Below are 19,587 nucleotides of genomic sequence, written 5' to 3'. Positions count from 1 at the left end.
CCACTCACAACATACTTTAAAATGGCATTTCTGATCTATATACAAGTGGTAAATCATCGTTTTGTGTCTAATTTAGACCCAATTTATCTATGGATTACTCAGACCTTATCTTTGCTCATCTAGTACCTTCCAAACCCTCAAAGGAAAAGGGTGAAAGAGGAGAGGAGGAAAAGGAGAAATTTTCGGAAAAAGAAATTGAGGGAGAGAAACCCTTTGAAAAAGAGGGTGAAGTAACGCCTTTTGAAAAGGAGTTGGACAAGGAAGATAAAATAGAGGACAAAGATGAAGAGAATAAAAAAGGTATCCTTGCATACACAGTGAAGTAGACTCAGTGTGCTTTGTAGGTGGTGTAGTCAATCACTGTGTATGTACAGCGTAGTCACTAGAACATCCACTCAAGCATTTAAGTACTTCTATAGCATACTATAATTTATATTGCATAATTTATAGAAGAAATTCCTTGTAGTAAGTTTGCACCAATAAATGTGCCTTACAGGGGTTCTGTAAGTAGACAACCTCCTGAGTGAGTGAGTGAGTGTGTGTGTAATTGTGTGTATTGATAGCCGAAGAATTGCTTGTCGTTGCCTCGATCGCAGTGTTTCTAAATAAAAGTGTAAAATATGACTTTTCATCCTTTGAAGCGCTTCTGAAGTTCTTATTATCTGGAGAGCCCCAGACAGTGCGACTAAAAGGAATCATATATGATGACTTTAAAGGTGAGAAAAATGTGATATGAGATGTGAAAAAGTGAAAGAGAACTCAGTATGCTCTGTGTATGGGGTCTTATAAAACAGTTTTTATGGACCCCTCTCACACGCAGAAGTATATAAACTACATGGGTAAACGTGGCAAATAGAGGTACATGGGAAAACATTATTTTTGCATTACTATTTGCTACAAGAAAGAGAAAATCCACTATTGTGTTTCCACAATTTTCCAAAAGAGGAAAAAATAGAGAGAGATGTATTACGACGATGCCAAATTTACTGTCACTGTATTTGAAACCAAGTGGTCACAGCAGTGGTGACTTGTTTGATCATTTTTTTTATTATTATTATTAATGTCAGGTTAATATAATAAAAGTTAGACATATAAATATACATTAAATACTTATAAAAAATAGCTATACAGTATTTACCCTGCGAAATTAAGGTAGAAATGCATCATCACAGTCGGCAAAAAGAAAAAGAAAAGTTTATGAGAGGTTGGTTACTATGGAGAGTTCTAGAACATCTAAAATTGTTTGAAAAGTTTTAGATCATGTTATAATGTTTATTAAAAATATAGGTAACAGTGAAAAGTATTTAATTATTATTATTATTATTTAAGGGATAGTTCACCTAAAGTTCACCTAAAAATTAAATTTCCATCATTTACTCTCCTTCATGTTGGTGACTTTCGTTCTTACGTGGAACACAAAATGAGACGTTATACAGTTTGTTAGTCTCAGACACCATTCACTTTCATTGCATCATTTTTTTTCCCACACATAGAAAGTGAATGTTGACCGAGGCTGTCATCCTGCCTAAAATCTCCTTTTGTGTTCCATGGAAGAAAGAAAGTAAACATGAGGGTGAGTAAATGATTTTTAATGTGAACTATCCCTTTAAAGACAACAAAGAATTCCAGAATGTTACAGTGTTTCACAAAGTCAAGGCCACATTCACACTAATAAGCTTTTGTTTGAAAACGCATTGATTTTGTTAAGTTTATACCTCTCATCCGCAGTGGAACTTGTGGGATTTTTCGGTGGAGGAACTTTTAAAAACGCTCTCTAGTGCAGCATACTTTGGAAAACAGTGACGTTAAGAAATGGAAATTTTCTATTAGTGAAGAAGTGGCCTAGGAGGTACAGTATATGTAACTCGGAAAAGATTTAGAACATGTTATTGTTTGAAAATTAATTGGCTGCAGAGAGTTCTAGGACATATAAGTGTTTATTAGAATGATAGGTAACCGTTCCGGAACAGGTTACATTGGATTTGTCAGTCAATGAGCTGTACTGTAGAGTTCTAGAACATGTCATAGCATGTCACAAGTTGACTCTGTCTCATTAAGTTTTTTATTGTGCCATTTTCCTGTCCCCTCTATTCTAACTCTCTTTCATCAATTCCTCCATCTCTGCTTCTCTCTATATTGTGATATCTAAGGTACAGTAAGTGTGTGTATGTGAAAAGCTTTCATTTATTTATCGCTTTGTCTGTTCCTATGTGCTGAGACAGACTCTGTATGAGTTCTCTCTCTCTCTCTCTCTCTCTTTTAAGTGCAAATAAATATTTGAAAACCTTCTGAAAAAATAAAAATGCTGAAATTACTAAGAATTCTGAATACTTATTAAATGGTCTAGATTAAAAGTGCATTTAAATGTGCTTTTGTATAAAGCAACTTCAATTTTAAAGATCATTAGAGAACGAGCATGCCTTTCATTGAACAAAAACAGACACATTATACAAACATTTTGAAGTTTTACGCAACCTTAATATGGAGGTAAATTCATGACTAAAGTGTTTGATGCATAAAAGCATGTTGAATTGCTCTAATCGAAAAAAGAAATGCATTGTATTATCAGAGCTTGCATTTAAATGTGTTGAATTTACAGTGCTTGCATTTTGGGAGGCTGAAATTTAACATGGTTGTATTTTTAAGCAACATGGAAACATTTCACAACTAATTTCATTATTAAAAATTCAACAATAAATATTCACCTTCCAAAGTTCATTTCCAAAATATTCAGTTCATTTGAAAATACCATCTAGATTTTTCGACAGGTAAAATTCAGCCCGTTCTATTTCGCTTAACAAAATTTGCTTCCTCAAATTCAGTGGTTCAAATTCAGTTGGAAATTCAAACTTCCACATCCGGGAACTGCAGGAAAAGCAGCAGAGTACCGATGCACAATCTCAACCTGGTGCTATTCGTTCTCACCAGTAGGTGGTGCAATGCGATCGGTTGTTGACTGCTGAACACCAAAGATACAGGTAGAGAGAACAGCCGCGTATGTTTTGATAGTTTGTTTTTCAAGATTGTTCATGGATAGAAAATAGATACATATTTGATTTGCACATGTGGGTGGGCATGAAACGCACCTTTCCAATAATTGGTCAACCCGTGTCATCATCAGTTCCTCAATGCTGTGCAACAGAATAATTATCCACCGCTACTCAACTTTTAATGCAACTACATATTATCTCTCTCTCATTAAGCAACCAGACTAAGGAATGCCTATGACACAAACCGTATTAGGGAAGGGTCTATAGACAGGGCTTCCTGCCAACATACTTCTGCGTAGTCATGAGTTTATGCAACCTAAGTGTGCCAGAGAAATATTATTTGTCTGTTTTAGAAAAAGCCTATTGATGTCCCTCGCATCTGCATGCAAAATTTGTTGTGAAGCTGCACACAGTTCAGTTCATTGGACCGCGCGGAGCGGATGCATTTATGTTGTAGTAAAGCGCAGAGCAGTATGTGGAATGCATTGGCTTTTTAAAATGTTTATAAAAAGATTGCCCAAACATTGTCCAGGTTATTACATAACTCAGATGTTTGAAGAGCTGATTGCTGTGTAGGTAGGCATTACGTATAATGTAGTAAGGTGACCAGTCCCAACTGGAAACATTTTTGTCTCATTTCACTTATTTGTCCATGGCTGGGTTTCCGGATGCACTAAGTAGAACATTAGTATCACTTAAATAGTACTTAATCTCTACGGCGCGTTTCCCAAAAAGCATCAAAGTAGTAAAGTAAAAACATCATAAATTTAACGAGGGCTTTGAACCGCTGTAAAGTCATAAGTGCAAATCTTTCTTGTATTTTCACAGTTTATCAGAGAATAAGGAACATTTAATAACTTGTATTGATATATTTGGATCAGTGGAAAGCTATAGCCAGAAACAAGGCTTTGGGTGTGCCAAGGGTAAACTGTGTTCAAGAACTAAAGCACAAAAAATGAGAAATTTTTTGTAATTTTAACAACAATTGTCATTCACAAATGTAACAATTTTTTAGCTCTAAATTTATTTTCTATTTAGCCCTTCGTTACATTATAATGAATTTATTAGCCTAAACAAATGAATGACACTTTTTTCAATGGAGTTGGTGGGCTTGTTAATATATCCAAATGTTAGGCTTAATATTTAGTCATAAAATGTGATTAAATTATTTTAGAATGTTACATAATTATTTTCCAAAATCCAGAAGACAAATGCACAGGTAAATGAAGGGACAATTTGCACTAACTGACAAAAAGTACTACCCCAGGTTTCACATTCACTGATTCAAAAACTTAATTTAGGAAAAGAAATAAATGTGTGATGCATTTTATGAAATAGAACAATGACAATACCGTGTGCATTCAGTTTCCAGCAAAAAAACAAAAACACTTTTGGCAACATTAGAGACCCTTATTATGATTCACATACATGCATTTCTATCATTAATCTCTATAAAGCTGAGCATCAATCTGAAACCCCATCTTAACAAAGTCATCATTATTTATTTATTTAAATGCTGTGATCTTCATTAACTTTCGGCTTACATATAATTTCCATGCTTGTCAGTATTTCCGCATTATTGTCATGTTGAGAAGATAAACTCCTGGACATATTGGCCAAGGTTTCAACGTTGGACCGGACAGCTCCCGTAACGAAGCATTGAAGTTCTACTTTATAATGAGCAATCTAAGTGCTGTTTTGGAAAACAGGCATTCTCTATGTAAAATAACGATGTGTTAATTAAGATGATCATGAAAGTTTAAGTTGCAGCATATATATTTATATATATATATATATATATATATATATATATATATATATATATATATATATATATATATATATATATATACAGTACTGTGCAAAAGTTTTAGGCACTTGTGAAAAATGTTGCATAGTGAGGATGTCTTCAAAAATAATGACATAAATAGTTTTCATTTATCACTTAATGTCATACAAAGTCCAGTAAACATAAAAAAGCTAAATCAATATTCGGTGTAACCACCTTTGCCTTTAAAACAGCCCCAATTCTCCTCGGTACACCTGAACACAGTTTTTCTTGGTTGTTGGCAGAGAGGATGTTCCAAGCTTCTTGGAGAATTCACCACAGTTCTTCTGTCTATTTCGGCTGTCTCAATTGCTTTTGTCTCTTTATGTAATCTCAGACTGACGCGATGTTCAGTGGGGGGGCCTGTGGGGGCCATGACATATGTTGCAGGGCTCCCTGTTCTTCTATTCTAATCTTTTCTATTTGTAAAAGTAATGTTTGGGAGTCTAACATTTATATTTCCTATTGACACACTAAAGCTATAGATATAAATAACCATCTTGAGACAAATGTTATGTGCTTTTTGAGTGAGAAGGAGAAATTTTCGGAAAAAGAAATTGAGGGAGAGAAACCCTTTGAAAAAGAGGGTGAAGTAAAGCCTTTTGAAAAGGAGTCGGACAAGGAAGATAAAATAGAGGACAAAGATGAAGAGAATAAAAAAGGTATCCTTGCATACACAGTGAAGTAGACTCAGTGTGCTTTGTAGGTAGTGTAGTCAATCACTGTGTATTTGCACAGTACTGTATGTTTATGTTGTATTTTATGAGCTTAAGAACGGTTCAAGAGCGTTAATTTACGAACGTTTTACGAACTACTTAGATAACGATGCTTTTGGGAAACATGTCTTAGAGATTAAGTACTGCTTAAGTGCTACTAACGTTCTTCTTAGTGCTTCAGGAATCCCAGCCAATGTTAATAATAATAATAATAATAATAATAATAATAATGCATAAAAGAGATATATAAATGAATGAATAGATAAAATAAAATCAGAGAGAGCAGAAAAATGTCAATTACTTTTCTCATCGTCTCCTCTTCCTTTCTGACACCCAAGGGCGCTCTCGCCCGCACCACGCGTTGTGCAGCACCACATTTCTGTCACCGTTATCACCTCTAGGAGTAAAGACCAGACCTCTCAATTGGTGAATGTCCCTAAAGCGCAGGTGAGTTATAATCAATTAATGTCATTGGCAGGACTATACAGCGTCCACTGTGTTCATTGATCCTGGAATCTTTCATCTCGAACCACAGAGCAATTTGTGAAAACTAAACATTACAAATGCATATAAATGCACACCTGATGAACAAAGTATTGATTGTGTAAAATAAATACACAATCATTCTGCACAAATCTATTGCAAAACAAAATGTAATTATGTAGTTAATTAGGATGAAAATATCTTTAAACATTTCCAGGGAGGTAAATTACAAATGTTTATAAAGTTATGCACAAATATTATGATGTTACTGTGATGAGCAGCAAGTTCTACTGAAAATTGAAATTGAAAATAAAAGTTGACATTTAAAGATTATGTAGATGTTCAATTTGAAAAGACATTTCTCTGACTGAATTACAACTGACATTTGTATTGTTATATGTCCAGACATCAATGCAATGGAGACAAGTCAGTGCAAAGTTTTTTTATATTCTAAAATGTCTCTTTCCCCACAGTATGGCTATGCCCCAAAAGGCTCCTCAGTGGTGCTCTACTGTGACAGGAAATATCGCCACTATCAGTATTTTGTTGCACCTGATTGGCAGGGAGGAATTTATGCATCTCCATCCATGGCTGGCTCTCGCCCTGGGGGCATCATTGCTGCCTGTTGGGCCACTATGATGCACATGGGTGAGAATGGATACGTTGAGGCCACCAAGAAAATCATTGAGACGGCCCACAAAATCAAAACAGGGTCAGTAATAATGTAATGTGTGATTGTAAATAGGAGACACAGAAAAGGTGTTGGTTTGAATGTATAATCAACTCATTTAAAAATGTTCATATTTCAGGCAGCATTTGCCTAAATATGCAAGACATTATAATATTATAGAATGGATAGTGTGTGCAGTGAATCTGTAAAGAGAACAACCTCTAAAAAACTCTTTCTACTCACAGAATCCGTAAAGTGGAGGGGGTTTTTGTGTTTGGAGATCCAGAGGTGTCCGTGGTGGCACTAGGCTCCAATGTCTTTGATATCTTCCGCTTATCCAATGCACTGACATCAAAGGGCTGGAATCTCAACACTCTGCAGTTCCCATCTAGGTATGGTAAAAAAAGAGAATATCTATTTTTTGTTGGATCTCGACCACTTTCTATTGGTAAAAGGTTACACTCAAACACTCAAAAGTTATACATAATAACGGCGCTTAAATTGCATGAAAGTTTATTTTAAATAGCAAAACAAATCAACAAAAAACTCAATCAAAAACAGTTCTGTCAATGCATTAATTCTGTAAAAAAAACATTATACATTACACCTCTAACATTTTACAGTATTAAGAGAAAAAATGCACTGTTCAGAAAAGTTATATGGATCATTTGTTCTTTTGTTGTTCCTCTTTCAGCATACATATTTGTGTAACAATGCTTCACACGCAGCCTGGTGTAGCTGAACAGTTCATCAATGATGTGAAGAAAGAAGTAGCTATTATCATGAAGAATCCAAATGAGAAAACGACTGGAATGGTGAGCTTCCATTTTAGTAGACAAAAGTTCATATGGAAACAGGCTGTCTTGATTTGATGACATATTGCACATTACTTTGCAAAGAGATCCTTAGATATAGAGTACTGTGGAAAAGTTTTAGGCACTTGTGAAAAACATTCGAAGTGAGGATTTCTTAAAATAATTATGGCATAAACAGTTTTCATTAATCAGTTAATGTCATACAAAGTCCAGTAAACAGAAAAAGAGCTAAATCAATATTTGGTTCTCCTACTTACAACTGGACACTTGTTTTTCTTGGTTGTTGGCAGACAGGATGTTCCAGACTTCTTGGAGAATTCGCCACAGTTCTTTTATTTATTTAGGCTGTCTCAATTACTTCTGTCTCTTCGTGTAATCCCAGACTGACCCGATGTTCATGGCTCTGTGAGGGCCATGCCATCTGTTGCAGGGCTCCCTGTTCTTCTATTCTATTTGCAAAAGTAATGTTTGGGAGTATAAAATGTATATTTCCTATTGACACATTAAGTAGCAAATATAAATAACCATCTTAAGACAAATGTTTTTGTGAAACATCTTATGTGCCTAAGACTTTTGCACAGTACTGTAAATATATTTTTGCTGTCTAAATGCACATTGGCAAACCAGTCCAGTTCAGACTATTTGTGGCATGTATAGTCTCGACTGATAAACCATAATAAAATAGCCATTGTTAAAGGTGCTGTAAGAGGTTTTTTTTTTGTTCATGGAAAGAATGCAAAAAAATGTCTTACTCCCTGAAAGATTTTAATGAAATAAGTGCTGTAAGATATCTCAGTTGCCTTTGTGACAGCTCTAGACTCTGTAAACAGCAAATAAAAATGTGTCGGCGGACAATGACGCTTTCGACCTGTCAATCATTTTGTGTGTTCTCATAGTATTGTAGTTGCAGTGAATTATTGAGGCTTACTGCCATTTTTTAAGTCAAGTTGTTCATAACAGTTGTCTGTTGAGGATGCTATTTTGCTGCTGTTGTTTAAACAACCCTGTCTGCATGATGTCGGCCTCAATAAAGCTAATTTATTATCTTTGGAGTGCTGTATTTTGGAAAGATGGGGTGTGGCTAATTCAACAGCTCAGTCTAGTCGAAGTAGAATGGCTGAAATCGCTTACAGCAACTTTAACTCTGTATTCTTCTTCTATGTTTCAGGGAGCCATCTATGGCATGGCCCAGTCTATTCCTGACCGGTCAATGGTGACCGAAGTCTCACAAGGCTTTTTGGACTGCCTCTATAGCACTGAGGTGCCCAAGATGCAAAGCAAGACCCACAAAAATCATAAGAACCACATGAATGGCAACTCCAAAGTGCACTGAGATTGACTGTCAGGGTCTCCACCCTTAGCTGGCTGAAGGGATGTTCACCACAATCATCTAATCGTTCATTTACTTGTTTTGTCCATTCAGTCACCTATTTACAACTAACTAGTTTAAGTATAAGCCATAGTCACCTGATATTTTGGCATTTGTGACAGAGGACCATCCTTATTCCTCTCTATAGTACTTAAAACTATAAAGGGAGCTGCACAAGTATCTGTGTGAGTCTGTGAAGGTTCTAGGACATCTTAGTCTTCAGCACCTCACACGTGGACAGCAACTCTTTTAAGGAGCACTTAAAATGCGTCCCGGTCCACCCAATTAAATCTGCCAGAACATACTAATAGTTTGCAAATAAAAATAAACTGCATTTTGTCACATGCAAAATAGCTCTCATGATAATCATCATATTCATGTTAGAAAATGTAGTTGAGAAAATGGGTGACATGTCGTCAATGCTAATCATAAACCATACCCAAAAATATTTCACTTAATTCTAATGAAATTATAAACAACAAATAAAAATAAATGCTGCGCAAAATTTGCATCAGGTTTTCTCGTAGGCAAATCAAAGACAAACAAATCAACAGTAAACATAAGTGCTGTTTTTATTTTATCATTTGTTCATCTCATGTAACATCTGATTATGATTCAACTGACTTCTGTTATTTAATTGACTATCTGATGATTTTATTTAACTACTATTTGAAGTGCAACAGTTAAAGAAACAAAGTGAGCCCAGTTTAAAATCTGTGGTCAACTGCATCTTAATTAAAGAGTGTTTACAGGTCACTTTTCATTGAGGCAAGGTAAACTTTGGATAACTAAATCTGTGTTTAATTACATTGGTTTTAATAAATACAAATATGTGTGTGTATGTGACTTGGTGCAATGGAGTTCTTGTTCATTGTATATATGGCAACAGTCACCCCTGAAACCACAACCCACAAAATGCATGTGTAATGAAGGACCGAGAGCTTTATATCACTTGACATTTCTCTTAATTTATGTACGTTATTTTGCACTATTTTCTTTGCATGCCATTTCTTTCTAAGCTGGCATTGCTTCTAAGCACTTAAAACTGAAACGGAGAGCACTTCCAGCCAAGTGCATTGATCACGAGAAACAAAGGCTGCCTGTGTGATTTTCCGATAACTATGGGTCTTTTCCGATAACTATGGGTCTTTTCCGATAACTATGGGTCTTAGCTCTTAAGAGAATTCTCTACATGTGAAGTTGCGAACGCTCTTTCCTTTTCTTGTGTGTTTCCCAAACCTGCACTAAACACAAATGTGTGACACACTTTTAAGTGCTTCTTAAGAGTTGCTGTCCATTGTGAAGTGCTGAAATCTGACCGTATAGTGTCGCTCATTCATAGATTTGTGCATAACTGTATAAATACATGTAATTTAGCTTGCTGAGAAATGTTCAAAGTTATTTTCTTAAATAATCAAACTAATTAACTACATAATTAAATACATACAGTAGTTTTGTAATTATTTTTGTGCTGGAGGCTACGATCTACTGTTTTTACACAATCACTGCTTTGTTCATCAAATGTGTGTTTGCAATATTTCATTTATCATCTGTGGGTTGACCATGGGGTGCAAGCTTCTAGGGTCTGTGAAGACTGTATAAAAAGTATAAAGAGGTTAACGTGTTGGCCGGCCTATTTCATGTGCACAAGAGGGCGGTGGAAGCATTAACATAGGGTAAATGTACAAACATTATCTGATCAAGCAGAGAGCTGCACTTTGCGCCCAAACTGATCATCAGTGCATAACAATGTGTGTGTGACAACGCCCTTCAGTGTCAGAGAGGAAGATGACGGTTTGTAAGAGAAGGAATGTGGGAAGATGCGCCAAGATAGACAATTTCCCCGTAGATACAGTATAACATCAACATCATAACTTCTGAATTTATTACTATATCATGCGGCCACTTTGTACCAACTTGTGCACAAAGGTAGGTCTATTGTTTATTGATTTAGGCCTAATTAATTTTTCATTCATTAGCGAATTTTGTTAAGCGAAATAGAACGGGCTGAATTTTACCTGTTGAAAAATCTAGATGATATTTTCAAATGAACTGAATATTTTGGAAATGAACTTTGGAAGGTGAATATTTATTGTTTAATTTTTAATAATGAAATTAGTTGTGAAATGGTTCCAAATGAAATATTCAATGCTTAAAAATACAACCATGCTAAATTTCAGCCTCCCAAAATGCAAGAAATGTAAATTCAATGCATTTAAATGCAAGCACTGATAATACAATGCATTTATTTTCTTCGATTAGAGCAATTCAACATGCTTTTATCCAACAAAGACTTTAGTCATGAATTTACTTCCATACTTAACTATTTGCTATGTGTAGTCTGAATCCTACAATGGATTATACTGAATATTGTTTCTCTATTCAAATGCCAGTGAAATATTTCACACATCTGACTGTCATATTCAATTCACACAGATCCAAATACTGTATTTTTCTAAAAGACTAATGTTTGAGTTTGTCAAATTAAGGCCCTTCACGATTTGTCAATGTTTCCCAATACACTGAGGTCTAAGATTCAGATTAAATAAATAAGAAGGGGGACTTTGAATCATGGCTCATCTATATACTAAATATTGATTCTCTGTAAATGATGGTATGAAGAAGACATAAAAGAGGATACAGGACAGGTGTGAACAGGAAAGGTAGAAGCCCAGTTGTGTGACAAAAAGATCTGCTTTAGAAGATGGAGAAACAGCTGTTTCAGAGAAACACATCTGTCATCAGATTCCCCAACATCCCGGTGGAACAAACATACACACACACCCTCACAAACACTACACACACGTGCATGAGGATTGGAAAAGACTCCCGTAAGAGTGTCCGAGATATCACCCTGTCAGCAGTACACACACACACATCTCAATTTAAGTACTGTAGGTTCAGCTAAAAAGACACAAAATGACACAAAAAAAGAAGCAATAGTTCTTCATTAATTCGCCATCAAATTTGGTCTCCCTGGACACATCAGTTTCATCCCATTATCTGTTTTGCATCATCCTTTTCTTTCTCTTTTAATCTTTCTTTTAACCCTTTATTTAAAGAGAGTGTTTCTTACTTTGCTGCTTGCTCTTTTGCTTTCAGATTGTGAATGTAATGGACACTCTAACCGCTGCAGTTATATAGACTTCCTGAACATCGTCACGTGTGTGAGCTGCAAACACAACACGCGTGGTCAAAACTGCGAACACTGTCGCATGGGCTTCTACAAAAACACCTCTGTGGAGCCCGACGACGAGAGCGTGTGTATCGGTGAGTAACAGTGAGTGTGTGTTTTCAAGAGGATTTCATTTGAAATTATATACAATTATTTTTAAGATAAGCAACCGTAGGGATTCACCGATATGAACATTTTTGGCTGATATCGATTTTAACAAAAACCTATAGGCCGATATTGATATTTTGCCACTTACCTTATTTCGTCATCAGATCACTGTTTTACTTAGGAATTATGCTTTAAAAATGTACAAAGAGGTACAAAAGCTTTTTTATTGTTCTAACAATAATAATTTCCATTGAACATTGGATCTGTTGCACATAAAAAAAGATAGTAGGTAAAAAGATAACAAAGATACCAAAAAATAACTAAATATGATAACATAATGACTGATATGAAAAAAGGTTAATTTGTACTTCTAAAACATTTTTAAACTTTTATTTTTGTATTTCAAAACAACAGAACTCACACTTTACATGTGTTTACTGTGTATGTTTGAACATTACAAATTCATACTATGCATATGTTGGGCAATTCCACGGAAATGTAAACCACAACATGAAAAAAGAAAAATGTTTAATTCTGTATTATAGTAGCATAATGGGTACTGCCGTCCAGACCACTAGAGGGCGCCGCTTGCTCACACAGAGCCGACTGAAGCACTGAATGAAGACTTTGGCTGTGTCTCGTTTGGAAGGATGCGTCCTCCGGAGGTCGCATTTGTCGGCCGCATACGTCATCGAGGCTGTCTCGTTTCAGAAAAGCAAGTAGGAATGCGACCTTCTTTCACGGGAATTTGGAGAATGCATGAGGTGTATCCTTCGTGGGCACTCACAACCCACAATTCTTTGCTTCAACGGAAATGTCTAAAAAAAATGACGCCAATTTGCCCGTAAATATGATGTTCAAACGCAATTCCCAAGTTGAAGTACCTCAGTAGATGGGCGCAGAGTATATAATATGCATAATTATATTAATATATAATTAAAATAAAGTGGCGTGCTGTCATAGCAACCATGTTACGTTCCGTTTCCGCTTGTCCTACGAAGGCCGTCTCGTTTAAACGAGGCTTGCTTAAAGGAGGACACTCGGTATACTGCAGCCTTCAAAGGACGCATCCTACCTAGCATGCAGCCTTCGAAACGAGACACAGCTTATATTTTAAAATGCAGCCTTTTAAGGTTCATTTTGCGATTTCAGTCTTAATTCAATCAGTCGTGCAGCATTAATGGATATCAAACCGATTTCTCAGAAGTCAAAGTCTGCTGGTTTTAACACGCTAGTCTAGCTAAAATTTAATTTCTATATTGTATCGATTTTACATTTTGCTTGTTGATTAATCTGTCTTGGAATGAAAGTCATACAATATCTTACGATTTCGCCATCTTATATCACGAGTTGTCATGAGACTGTGTTGAAAGAGATGATGTCACTGGTACTTGAAATAAAAATCTGACTCAATTCCAGCCACTTAAGTCTGGTTTTTCGTTTAGTCTGAATTTATTACTGCCTTCAATTGACCTTTTAAACTCCTACTTCAGTTAGGTAGTCATTATTATGACATATTACATATTCAAGTTAGAAAGTAAATGCAAAGTAGCTAAAGCAAAACAAACAACCAATGGATGACCTGAGAAAAACACTTGTTTCGTACCAGTGGATAAATATACGGTGTGCATTACAATAAACCACATCACTTTAACACAACCTATGTGATTTATTTATACATGATATCTATCGAATTATTAATACATTTTCATAAAGCAAGCCTGGGGGGGGGGAATTCATTGAATATCAGTTGACTACAAGCTTTCGTACTCAACACCTTAATATTACCTTAATATAATACAGCACTGAAAATTAAAATAACTTTGCGAAATCAGTCACTCCCATGTACTATGAAGTTGCCTTCAGTTATCTCTATGTTGGCATGCCCCTTCTGACATCACAACTAGGCCACGTTTACACTAAACCATTTAAGTTACCTAACGTCATTGTTTTCCAAAGTACTGGATGTGGTTATGGAAAGTGTTTTTAAAAGTCTCAGTTTTCAGTGGAGAAATACGCCAAATCGAAATCAAATGACAGTTTCCCTGAAAATATCACTTTGCTTGGTCGTTCATGTGCATGCAACTTAAAATTACAACAAACCCAACTTCATCTGAACGCTGCAAAACTCAGTAAAGCTGTGCTATATAATGCTCAGTCTTAGGCAATTGATTTATTTTGTCCGTTTTAGACACTAAAAGCAATTCAGCAAAAATTACCCTGAAAGTACGAGCGTGAATCTTTAAAGAGGGCCTGTCCAAGCAGTGTAGACTTCACTGAAGTGGGCGCCAGGGAAATCCAACTGTCGGGAGTCTACATCAAAGAATCTTCTAGCAAAAAGAGAAAAATAACCAGGAAACCCCATCCAACTGTAAGAAAAAGTGATACAGATGGAGAGAGGTACAGAGACGAGCAGAAAGGGCCCACAAAAGCATTTGCACACACAAGTAACACTTAAAAATGTATGAATATCTTTAGCTCTATATGACAAATTATCAAAGGAAGCGGTGTTCATTTTAAAGAAATATAACACTTTTCACGCAAAACATTTCACAAAGAAGTTTTTTGGTTTCTTAGTTCTGAGGAAAGCTCTAGCAGCATTTAAGCAGAGATGGCACTTGCTTTGACGTTTTGTTTTCTAATGCAGTGACATTCAACAATTTTTAAAGTGTCCAAAAGTGTCCATATAATTTTTGGAAAGAAGATAGATACAGAATGCAGGCTGTAACAAAGTTAAACTGTGACATTATATTCCTGAGAATGTCATATAAGAGATTCCCAGCGGCCTTTAAAATAAATGTCCAGAAATAAACCCGGATGTGACAGTATCTAAATCAGCGACTCTGGTTCCAAAACGACACTGAGAGTAGCAGGACAGAAGACGGAGTCCATCTGCCACACGAGGAGGCAAGGCGCAGGGTAAACGAAAGCCTGCTGTTAAGTCAGCACAAATGAGCATGCCCTCATCGGGTGTGTGCCAGGTGCCAACATGGCACAGGGTCAGCACCGAGATTTCCACAAGGAGAACATTTACCTCATCCTGAGCTCCCAACTGCACTAAGTTTACACTGTCTATTTTCAGGATTTTTCGCACAAGTGCAGTTATTCAGGCAATCGTCCTCTAATAAATTTGGCTCTAGCTCAAAATAATATATGCTGACATTCATAAGAAACATGAAAATAATTAATTTACAGCTATAGTGACAGTATACATTATTAAAGTACAGTACTAAAAACAACAATTATTATTATTATTAGTCACTTAGGTGTATGTCCTTAAAATATATATAAGCCCCTTTCTAAATTATGTACTGTATAAAGCAATATATCAGCCAGGTGAATTAATCAGACGCATTTTTGATTATCGCATCAACTGATAATTGTGCCTACTTGGCTGATTGACGGAAGTGGTTGTTTCCTCATTGTGTAAGCTTCAAAATCTACCAAAAGCCTTTCAAAATGACTTTATTTAAGTTACGTTTAGTAATTTGGATAATGCAAACAGTGTTGGGTGTAACCGGATTACAAAGTAATTAGTTACTGTAATCTAATAACTTTTAGGCACAAAAGTAGTGTAATGCATTACATTTTAAATTCTTATAATCAGATTACAGTTCCATTACATTTAAGTACATTACTTGGGTTACAAATATTACTAAAATACACATAATTGAGTAATACTATTAAAATGCATATGTCTGTTTGCATTTCTGTGACAGCTGAAGGGTGTGCGGTAATGAACAAGGAGAAAATAGACTTTATTTTGAATTTGTTGAGTGGAAAAACAAAAACAAGTTTGTGACAAGTGTTTTAGAAAGTAACTTAAAAGTAAAGTAATTAGTAATCTGATTATAATTTTAGAGAAGTAGTTAGTAATTTGTAGTGGATTACTTTTTATTTTTGTAACTTACCAACATTGGATGAAAACTGTATTATGTATATGGGTGTTTAATCAACTTAGGGCACTTTCATGTCCCACGGATTAATTTTTATTCAAACTTATTTTAACTTTTTCTTTTGTTATATGAAGTTCGCATTAAATATGACTTGGAAACTATTTACCAGCCCTTTATCATTTATTTTAAGTACTTTTCAAATGCCTTTTATGTATAGATGTTATTGTTTTATTGTCCCAGTCTTTCAATAGTAAACTATGAAAATCCATTATAAAAATACAAATTATCACATGTTTAAAACTATGATGACCGGGGGACTGGTTAGCTCAGCGAGTATTGATGCTGACTACCACCCCTGGAGTCGTGAGTTCGAATCCAGGGCGTGCTGAGTGACTCCAGCCAGGTCTCCTAAGCAACCAAATTGGCCCGGTTGCTAGGGAGGGTAGAGTCACATGGGGTAACCTCCTCGTTGTCGCGATTAGTGGTTCTTGCTCTCAATGGGGCGTGTGGTAAGTTGTGCGTGGATCACGGAGAGTAACATGAGCCTCCACATGCTGTGAGTCTCCGCTGTGTCATGCACAACGAGTCACGTGATAAGATGCGCGGATTGACTGACTCAGAAGCGGAGGCAACTGAGACATGTCCTCCGCCACCCAGAGGTGAGTAACCGCACCACCACGAGGACCTACTAAGTAGTGGGAATTGGGCTTTCCAAAACTGTAGTTTTGCCAAATTATGCAGAAAGTGTGAAAATATTATTTAATTGTGTGTATTTAGGAGACAAAGCATTAGCTATGAATTTAGACTTAGCAAGACAAAAGAGTTAGTCATTTAATTTTAAAAAACATAAAAACTAATTCAGTTCCATCACTGTCATTTCCACCCCAGATTTCTATTAACACAATATAGAATTTGAGAAGTGCTGTAAATGACACTGTGAAATTAAATAAACTAGTGTGAGTGTGAAAAAACGTTTTAACAAGACTTTCTAGAAGTTCACAGTGCTAAAACTGACCAAAGTTGAAGAAACATCCACATATCATCATTTTATAGTCCATCAGCCACTGAAAACCCCATAAAGGTTGACCACTAGTCTAAATGGTTTACATTAAAGAACATTTGTCTGTTGGCCAAAATGGTGATAAATTGAGACTGAGCACTTGTATTCAAATGAATTGGAGAAACTGGAACACCCAATATGATGAATGTAGAAAAGGAAGCTCCTTACAGGAACGTGCTTGCACATTAGCTAGACTAACCTAAAACAATATATAAAATTATAGCGTGATCTGAGCTAAAGAAGCACAAATTACTATTGTTGCTGATTTGAAATACGTATGTTCTTTGATCGTAATCTTGACCAATCGTTTTGGATATTTCATTCTTTCCCCATTCAAGTAGCTAAGAGCTGCACATCCATAGAAAATTTCCAAAGATGGCTGTCGAATGGACTTATATGCCGTGAAAGTGACTTTGCTTGTTTCTAACCTTGTGCAAACAAAGATGTATACACATAAATTACATGTAATGCATAAAGTGTCCACAGGTGCATATAAAATAACTCACCATGACATACGTGCACACATTTAAAACCAGTGAGATTACAGGGAAAACAAACAAGCATTTTCATTCTTTTTTGATTAACATAAATGTTCAGAAATAAACTGAAATGCCCCTAATTCTCTTTTCTTCTTTGTCATTTTAGAGTGTAACTGTAACACAATGGGCTCGGTTCATGACCGTTGTAATGGTACCGGGTTCTGTCAATGTAAAGAGGGCGCCACCGGAGTCAAATGTGAAGAATGTCTCCCCGGTTACTATTGGAAACAGGGCTGCTTCCGTAAGTACTTCCAGGATTAATTAAGACTTCAGTCAACTCTTCCATCTAATTAACAAATCAATGTCAAAGTATGCACTGGCCTTTCCAATCTCCTCAAGTTTAAATTTCAAGTTTAAATCAGATGTTAATAGATTCTTTCAAAAAGCTTTTGTTTACTGAAAGCAACCTGAAATTAAAGTTACGGTGTGTATAATATCATTAGCGGTTCTGGCTTGCAATCATTAGTTAGAAACTAGCATTGCATCCTCCCCGTAAAAGGAAATGATTAGTGTTGAAAATTTACCATATGATTTTCTTTCTTCTGTGCAACATGAAATATATTTTTCATAATGTCCAGAATGCTGATGTTTTCTATAAAACAAAGGTGAATGGGGCTGGGGGCTGTTTAGCTTTATAAATGGCAATAAACAGGGGCCTGGGTAGCTCAGTGTTAAAGACGCTGGCTACCACACCTGGAGTTCGTGAGTTCAAATCCAGGGCGTGTTGAGTGACTCCAACCAGGTTTCCTAAGCAACCAAATTGGCCTGGTTGCTAGGGAGGGTAGAGTCACACAGGGTAACCTCCTCATGATCGCTATAATGTGGTTCGCTCTCGGTGGGGTGCGTGGTGAGTTGTGCGTAGATGCCGCAGTGGATGGCGTGGGCCTCCACACGCGCTATATCTCCATGGTAACACGCTCAACAAGCCACATGATAAGATGCACGGGTTGACGGTCTCGGACATGGAGGCAGCTGAGATTCGTTCTCTGCCACCCGGATTGAGGTGAGTCACTACGCCACCACGAGGACTTAGAGCACATTGAGCGCAAAAAATATTTTTCTTAACTTGTATTTTTGTCTTGTTTTCCAGTAAAAATATTGAAATATTTTTAAAACAAGATATACAGTATTTACTTGACAAGCAAAATGGAATAAGATATTAAGTCTTGTTTTCAGAGAAATCTGACAAAATTTTATAAACTTTAAAAAATGTCCAGTGGGGTAAGAAAATAAACTTGTTTTCCCTTTGAATTAAGATTATTTTTCTTACCCCATTGGCAAATAGTTTTTTTTTCTTTTCTTCTTTTCAGCATAAACCTCACTAAATGTAGTTAGATTTCTCTGAAAACAAGGCAAAATATCTTATGCCATTTTGCTTGTCAAGTAAATTGATCTTGTTTTAAGAATATTTTGATATTTTTACTAGAAAACAAGACAGAAATACTAATTAGACAGCACGATCATGTAGATTTACACTCTACAATATCAGGAAGATAAGACCCTTCCTCTCTGAACATGCCACACAACTTCTTGTTCAGTCACTTGTCATAACTAGACTGGACTACTGTAATGCTCTCATTGCATGTACAATTAGACCCTTGCAAATGATCCAGAATGCAGAAGCACGTCTAGTCTTTAATGAACCAAAGAGAGCGCATGTTACACCACTCCTTGTCTCTCTTCACTGGCTGCCGGTTGATGCATGTATCAAATTCAAGGCTCTGATGCTGGCATACAGAACAGTCACTGGGTCTGCTCCAGCATACCTAAAATCATTTCTGCAGAGCTACGCGCCCACTAGAAGCCTGCGGTCGGCTAAGGAACGTTGCCTTGTTGTACCAACACAAAGAGGCACTAAAACACTTTCCCGGACTTCCGGTTTCATCGTACCACATTGGTGGAATGACCTTCCCAACACCATCCATGAAGCTGACTCAC

The 19,587-nt window shown here is 36.2% G+C and overlaps 2 protein-coding genes across 3 annotated transcripts in view; both read left to right on the top strand.

Moving 5' to 3' along the window:
- The window catches only part of ntng2b (netrin g2b), a 102,127-nt gene that overhangs the window by 75,582 nt on the left and 6,958 nt on the right, over positions 1 to 19,587 (top strand). The window contains exons 10-13 of one of the 2 annotated variants that reach the window (XM_051678129.1): positions 124 to 300; positions 642 to 716; positions 11,974 to 12,141; positions 17,756 to 17,890. In XM_051678129.1, coding sequence (XP_051534089.1) covers positions 124 to 300; positions 642 to 716; positions 11,974 to 12,141; positions 17,756 to 17,890 — 555 coding nt within the window. The remainder of the gene's footprint in view (positions 1 to 123; positions 301 to 641; positions 717 to 11,973; positions 12,142 to 17,755; positions 17,891 to 19,587) is intronic. The other variant, XM_051678130.1, reaches the window with a different exon arrangement.
- Positions 6,381 to 11,963, top strand: LOC127429277 (sphingosine-1-phosphate lyase 1-like). The gene is made up of 4 exons (XM_051678227.1): positions 6,381 to 6,729; positions 6,933 to 7,079; positions 7,382 to 7,502; positions 8,671 to 11,963. The coding sequence occupies exons 1-4, from the start codon at positions 6,434 to 6,436 to the stop codon at positions 8,833 to 8,835; spliced, it is 729 nt and encodes a 242-aa protein (XP_051534187.1). The 5' UTR covers positions 6,381 to 6,433; the 3' UTR covers positions 8,836 to 11,963.

The sequence above is a fragment of the Myxocyprinus asiaticus genome, chromosome 38, assembly GCF_019703515.2.
Source record: "Myxocyprinus asiaticus isolate MX2 ecotype Aquarium Trade chromosome 38, UBuf_Myxa_2, whole genome shotgun sequence".
Classification (NCBI taxonomy): domain Eukaryota; kingdom Metazoa; phylum Chordata; class Actinopteri; order Cypriniformes; family Catostomidae; genus Myxocyprinus; species Myxocyprinus asiaticus.
The sequence above is the reverse complement of the archived record's forward strand: the minus strand, read 5'-3'. Positions and strand labels throughout refer to the sequence as shown.

What these genes read in the sequence shown, in the direction of transcription:
- LOC127429277 (XM_051678227.1), top strand. Translation starts at nt 6,434, where the DNA reads ATGGAGACAAGTCAGTGCAAAGTTTTTTTATATTCTAAAATGTCTCTT. An exon ending in GCCCACAAAATCAAAACAGG is followed by an intron (nt 6,730 to 6,932) that starts GTCAGTAATAAT and finishes TTCTACTCACAG; the next exon opens with AATCCGTAAAGTGGAGGGGG. An exon ending in ACTCTGCAGTTCCCATCTAG is followed by an intron (nt 7,080 to 7,381) that starts GTATGGTAAAAA and finishes TTCCTCTTTCAG; the next exon opens with CATACATATTTGTGTAACAA.